General features: G+C 41.4%; 1 protein-coding gene across 1 annotated transcript in view; it reads left to right on the top strand.

Moving 5' to 3' along the window:
* Positions 1 to 1022: 1022 nt before the first annotated feature.
* Positions 1023 to 4343, top strand: part of SARC_08597 (aldehyde dehydrogenase) — a gene marked incomplete at both ends in the record, with an annotated part of 5990 nt that continues 2669 nt past the window's right edge. The window contains 7 exons of the mRNA XM_014297423.1: positions 1023 to 1209; positions 1967 to 2089; positions 2290 to 2445; positions 2810 to 2930; positions 3103 to 3225; positions 3705 to 3806; positions 4028 to 4164. Of these exons, the coding sequence (XP_014152898.1) occupies positions 1023 to 1209; positions 1967 to 2089; positions 2290 to 2445; positions 2810 to 2930; positions 3103 to 3225; positions 3705 to 3806; positions 4028 to 4164 (949 nt within the window). The remainder of the gene's footprint in view (positions 1210 to 1966; positions 2090 to 2289; positions 2446 to 2809; positions 2931 to 3102; positions 3226 to 3704; positions 3807 to 4027; positions 4165 to 4343) is intronic.

The following is a 4343-nucleotide window of genomic DNA, read 5'->3' as shown; positions in this document are numbered from 1 at the left end:
TATATATATAATAATAATATATATTTATAAATAGATGTATATATGTATATACATATATATATATAATCATATATAATGCTATGTATATATGTATAATTATATATAGATATATATATATATATATATATATGATTATATATATACATAGAATTATATGTTTATATATATATACATATATATATATATAAAGGTACGTGCACAAAGGTCGTTAACAATATTGAAGCATTTCACATCAACGCAATAAATTTCAACGCTGAGCATTTCCCTGTTTTTAGTTCTCAAAAGAAACAATTATATTGCTTTATTATAGATTTGTAGCATACTTGCAAGGAAAAAAGGATGAACTAGCGCTTGAGATTACCATGCAAATGGGACGGCCGGTGTCGCAGGCGGGTGGTGAAATAGCTGGAGTAGCAGAACGAGCACTGCACATGTCATCTATAGCTGCAGAAAGTTTGGCAGGTAAGCAGCTTTCTGTATGCTGATTTAATTCTACCACTACATTTAGAGTTTGTACGCTATATACATCACAGTGTCATAGCAATTATTCTCTCCTGGGCTTATATTTTATATATATACAAATCGTAGGTTGTTTGAATTAGCAAGGAAGATACTAGAGATTCTTCGAGTGCGCCTTTTCGTAGTGAATGTCAAAGCGCTTTACTATACAGAGAACGCATCAGGTGCTACTCGTCAGTAGACTGCATTACAACTGATGTGCTATATGAACCTACGCATGTAGTACAACAATACGCAATAACCTTTTTTTAGCTGGTAGGAATAAGGGAGACTTGATGTGCGTATCAGTTTGCTGAGAAGAAGCAGGCCTATCTTCTATTTTTATATTGTTATTCAATCATAGTCACCTTTTCAATACATATTGTTTTTAAATGTCTATGATATTTCAATCAAGCTGCCTGATGATTGTACAGCGAGACAGAGTGGATTAGGCTCGGTTGGCAAACCAAGATTTACTCGTCTGGTTTTTTAACTGGAACTCTATTTGTGTTTCACACTACTAGATGTGTTTGTTGACGGTAAAGATGGCTTCAAGCGGTTCCTTCGTAAAGAGCCTTTGGGAGTTGTCTTTGTATGTGGTGCGTGGAACTACCCGTATTTGATTGCGGTCAATGCCGTGGTGCCCGCCTTACTAGCTGGAAACACTGTCATCCTCAAGCAATCTAGCGCCACATTACTGTGTGCAGAGAGGTAGGTTTTTAGAAATATTTATTGTCTGTTTGAGTGTGTTTCAATTCATGGTTCAGGTTGTGCATTCGTTCGTGACGACTGCAAAATGAATAAACTCTTGTATGTTGGGTCATCTTTGTTGACCATATAATTAGCTGGGATCAATGTGCGTGAGTCTTAAAACAATCTGCTTTGCGAAGGCTGCGTTTTTGAATGTCTCTCAGACATTCACGACACGTGTCATGTGTGAAGCAGCTTTGGTTGTGTGTATGTGGACGTTTTGGGCTCAACACTCATCGATGTTAACACACGGCGTAAAAATTTCCGACCAGTGTTGGGTCTGGAGAACCATATGCCTTGGCATGGGGAGCACAATTAGAATAATAAGTTTCCATCTCGTCCGTTACTGTCATTTAAGCATTTGATTCGGTAGAGAATCAATATTACGCTACGTGTCGGGTAATGCTAAGAAAATTCATCACCCTCAACACTCATTGTGTAACGCGCTTAGTCTGATTGTATATGTGATATTCAATGTATATGTTGCGATATTGAAATAGATTGAGAACTTCACTTGGACTTTGAGTGGGTATAGGCTCAAGCAATTGAGTATCTCGTTGTACGCTGACACACCACCTAATAGGTGCCGTGAACTATGCAACGACCAGTGAAAGCAGTCAGCCAACTTCAGTCATGAAAGCTTCATTCGCTCTCAAGTGCACAGCTCATTCCACAGCAAGTTATTTAAGATCGTTCACACTTATTCCCTTGCGAACAGATTTGCCGAAGCATTCGAGGCAGCTGGCCTGCCCAAGCACGTGTTTCAGTACTTGCACATGACACATTCTGGTACAGCGGCGCTCATCCAGCATCCCAAGGTCGCCTTTGTCAACTTCACTGGGTAAGTGTGTAAGATCAGGAATCATCTATGAAGTCATGGAAGACGGCATGTAGCAAACTTGATAGTCTGTATTCTATAACTATTGCTTCTTAAGATATGTTTACATTGATACCGGGCCAGACGTGAATTTTCAACTACATCTCTCGAGTGTAACTTTTAACTAATTATGACTAAATCTACGCAAAAATGCTACTTCACAGCTCGGTGGAAGGCGGTAGAGATATTCAAAAGGCCAGTTCCGAGAAATTCATGGGTGTCGGCCTGGAGTTGGGCGGCAAAGACCCCGCATATGTGAGACAGGACTGCGATATGGATTACACAGTGGAGCAGCTGGTCGACGGAACCTATTTCAACAGGTGTGAGTTTGATTGCAAGGTGTGCTTCTGTGAGTTGAAGTCTTGTATTATCGGTTTAGCGTGATAGTATATACGTATATCTGGGTGGGTGTGCTTATTTCATGGGAATCAAGTGCTGTGTTCCACCAAGAATTGGAAGCCAATCAGGTAGTGTGATAATTATATATCGAATCTACCTCGTGAGCTGACTCATATAGTTGAATGTAGTGCTACCTTGCCATTGCTTGTAAGTGTATCATCAAACAATCAGGCTCCATCATAGTCTACGTTGGCATACATGCAAAGTCATAACTGCAAAGCTCGTCGGAGCGGAATATAATGGAACCTTTTTAGCTTCTGACCTTGTTCAACTGCAAATTTTCAGTGGCCAGTGCTGTTGTGCCATCGAGCGGATATACGTGCACGAGGCCGTCTACGACAGATTTGTGCAGAAGTTCGCAGGATTAGTTGAGTCGTTATACCGTTTGGGAGATCCTACGGACAAGGTAAATGTGTGCCGGTGACTCTGTTGCATGCAAAGTATTTGGCTCATATGTAGCAGCAATTATTTTTTTCGGCGTAAGTTACATTTCAAATTGCGTATTTGTTTCACAAATTATGTAAGGAGTAAACCGATTGCATATAAATTGAGCTGAGCTATATTTTACATTATTTCAGAATACAAATCTTGGGCCGATGGTCCGAACTTCCGCCGCAGATTGGGTGCGAAAACAGGTCAAGGAAGCCATTGCAGCAGGGGCTAAATCGCTGGTCAGTGAGGATAAGTTCCCAAAGTCAGAGGTACGATACCCCATTCCACCAAACACAGATTGTCGTCGACATATGCATGATTGATATGGGCCTGTTGTTCTTCAGTCATATGGGTGGTCCAATTCAAGCTTCCGCGAAGTGTGTGATGTCGTGCATTAAAAATGCGTTTCATTCCACAGTTTTCGTCCCAATGTTGCTACCAATTATAGTGATTTATAGGAACTTTGCAGGGATACAGTGGTGCGAAGTGTGTCGATTACATGGTATCGTGTGCCGCACATTATGTGTTTGTGCTGCTCGCATATGATCAGTCTGAGCTGTGCGCTCTTTTCTCAAGGTGGGACCGGGACAGATTGCACGCTTCTGGTACTTGAACAGCCACAGTTCTATGGCTGGATTGCGTCTAATCACATGCTGTTGTGCATTCAATTGCCCATTCCATTCATCAAATGCGTGTGATATACAAACGCGTAGCTAAACATATTACAATTCGCACTGATATTGTACAGGAAGGTACCCCTTATATGGCACCTGTTGTGCTCGTAGACGTTGATCATTCGATGTCTGTTATGAAAGAGGAGTCTTTCGGACCAGTGATAGGCATAATGAAGGTGGGGTTTCTCTTATTTTCTGGTGCGCTGATCCAGCTTTTCCATGCTCAGCTACCTGTATGATATAGATGCGCTAAAGATAAAGCATCATAGACTAATTTAATAGCGTGACTGATCGCTGGTTCTTGGAATACGTAAATACGCTCGTTCTATTCGCGCCAAAACGATTTTACATGCGCGAATGCAGACGACCTCAATTGGTACTTCCGTTATGCTCTCAGGTGTCATCTGACGAGGAAGCTATTTCGTTGATGAACGACAGCGACTTTGGATTAACAGCAGGGATATGGACACAAGATATAGATGCAGCTACCAGAATAGGCTCTGAAGTACAGACGGGTACCCTATTTGTCAACAAGTAAGTCTGTTCACTGGCATTACACGCACATGCACACGCACAAGCACAAGCACACACACATACACACACACATACACACGCACACACACACATACGTACTCTCTCTCTGAGTAGAGAGAACGAGAGAGAGAGAGGACACACACACACACACCACACACACACACACACACACACACACA

This window comes from Sphaeroforma arctica (genome assembly GCF_001186125.1).
Source record: "Sphaeroforma arctica JP610 unplaced genomic scaffold supercont1.787, whole genome shotgun sequence".
Classification (NCBI taxonomy): Eukaryota; class Ichthyosporea; order Ichthyophonida; genus Sphaeroforma; species Sphaeroforma arctica.
The sequence above is the reverse complement of the archived record's forward strand: the minus strand, read 5'-3'. Positions and strand labels throughout refer to the sequence as shown.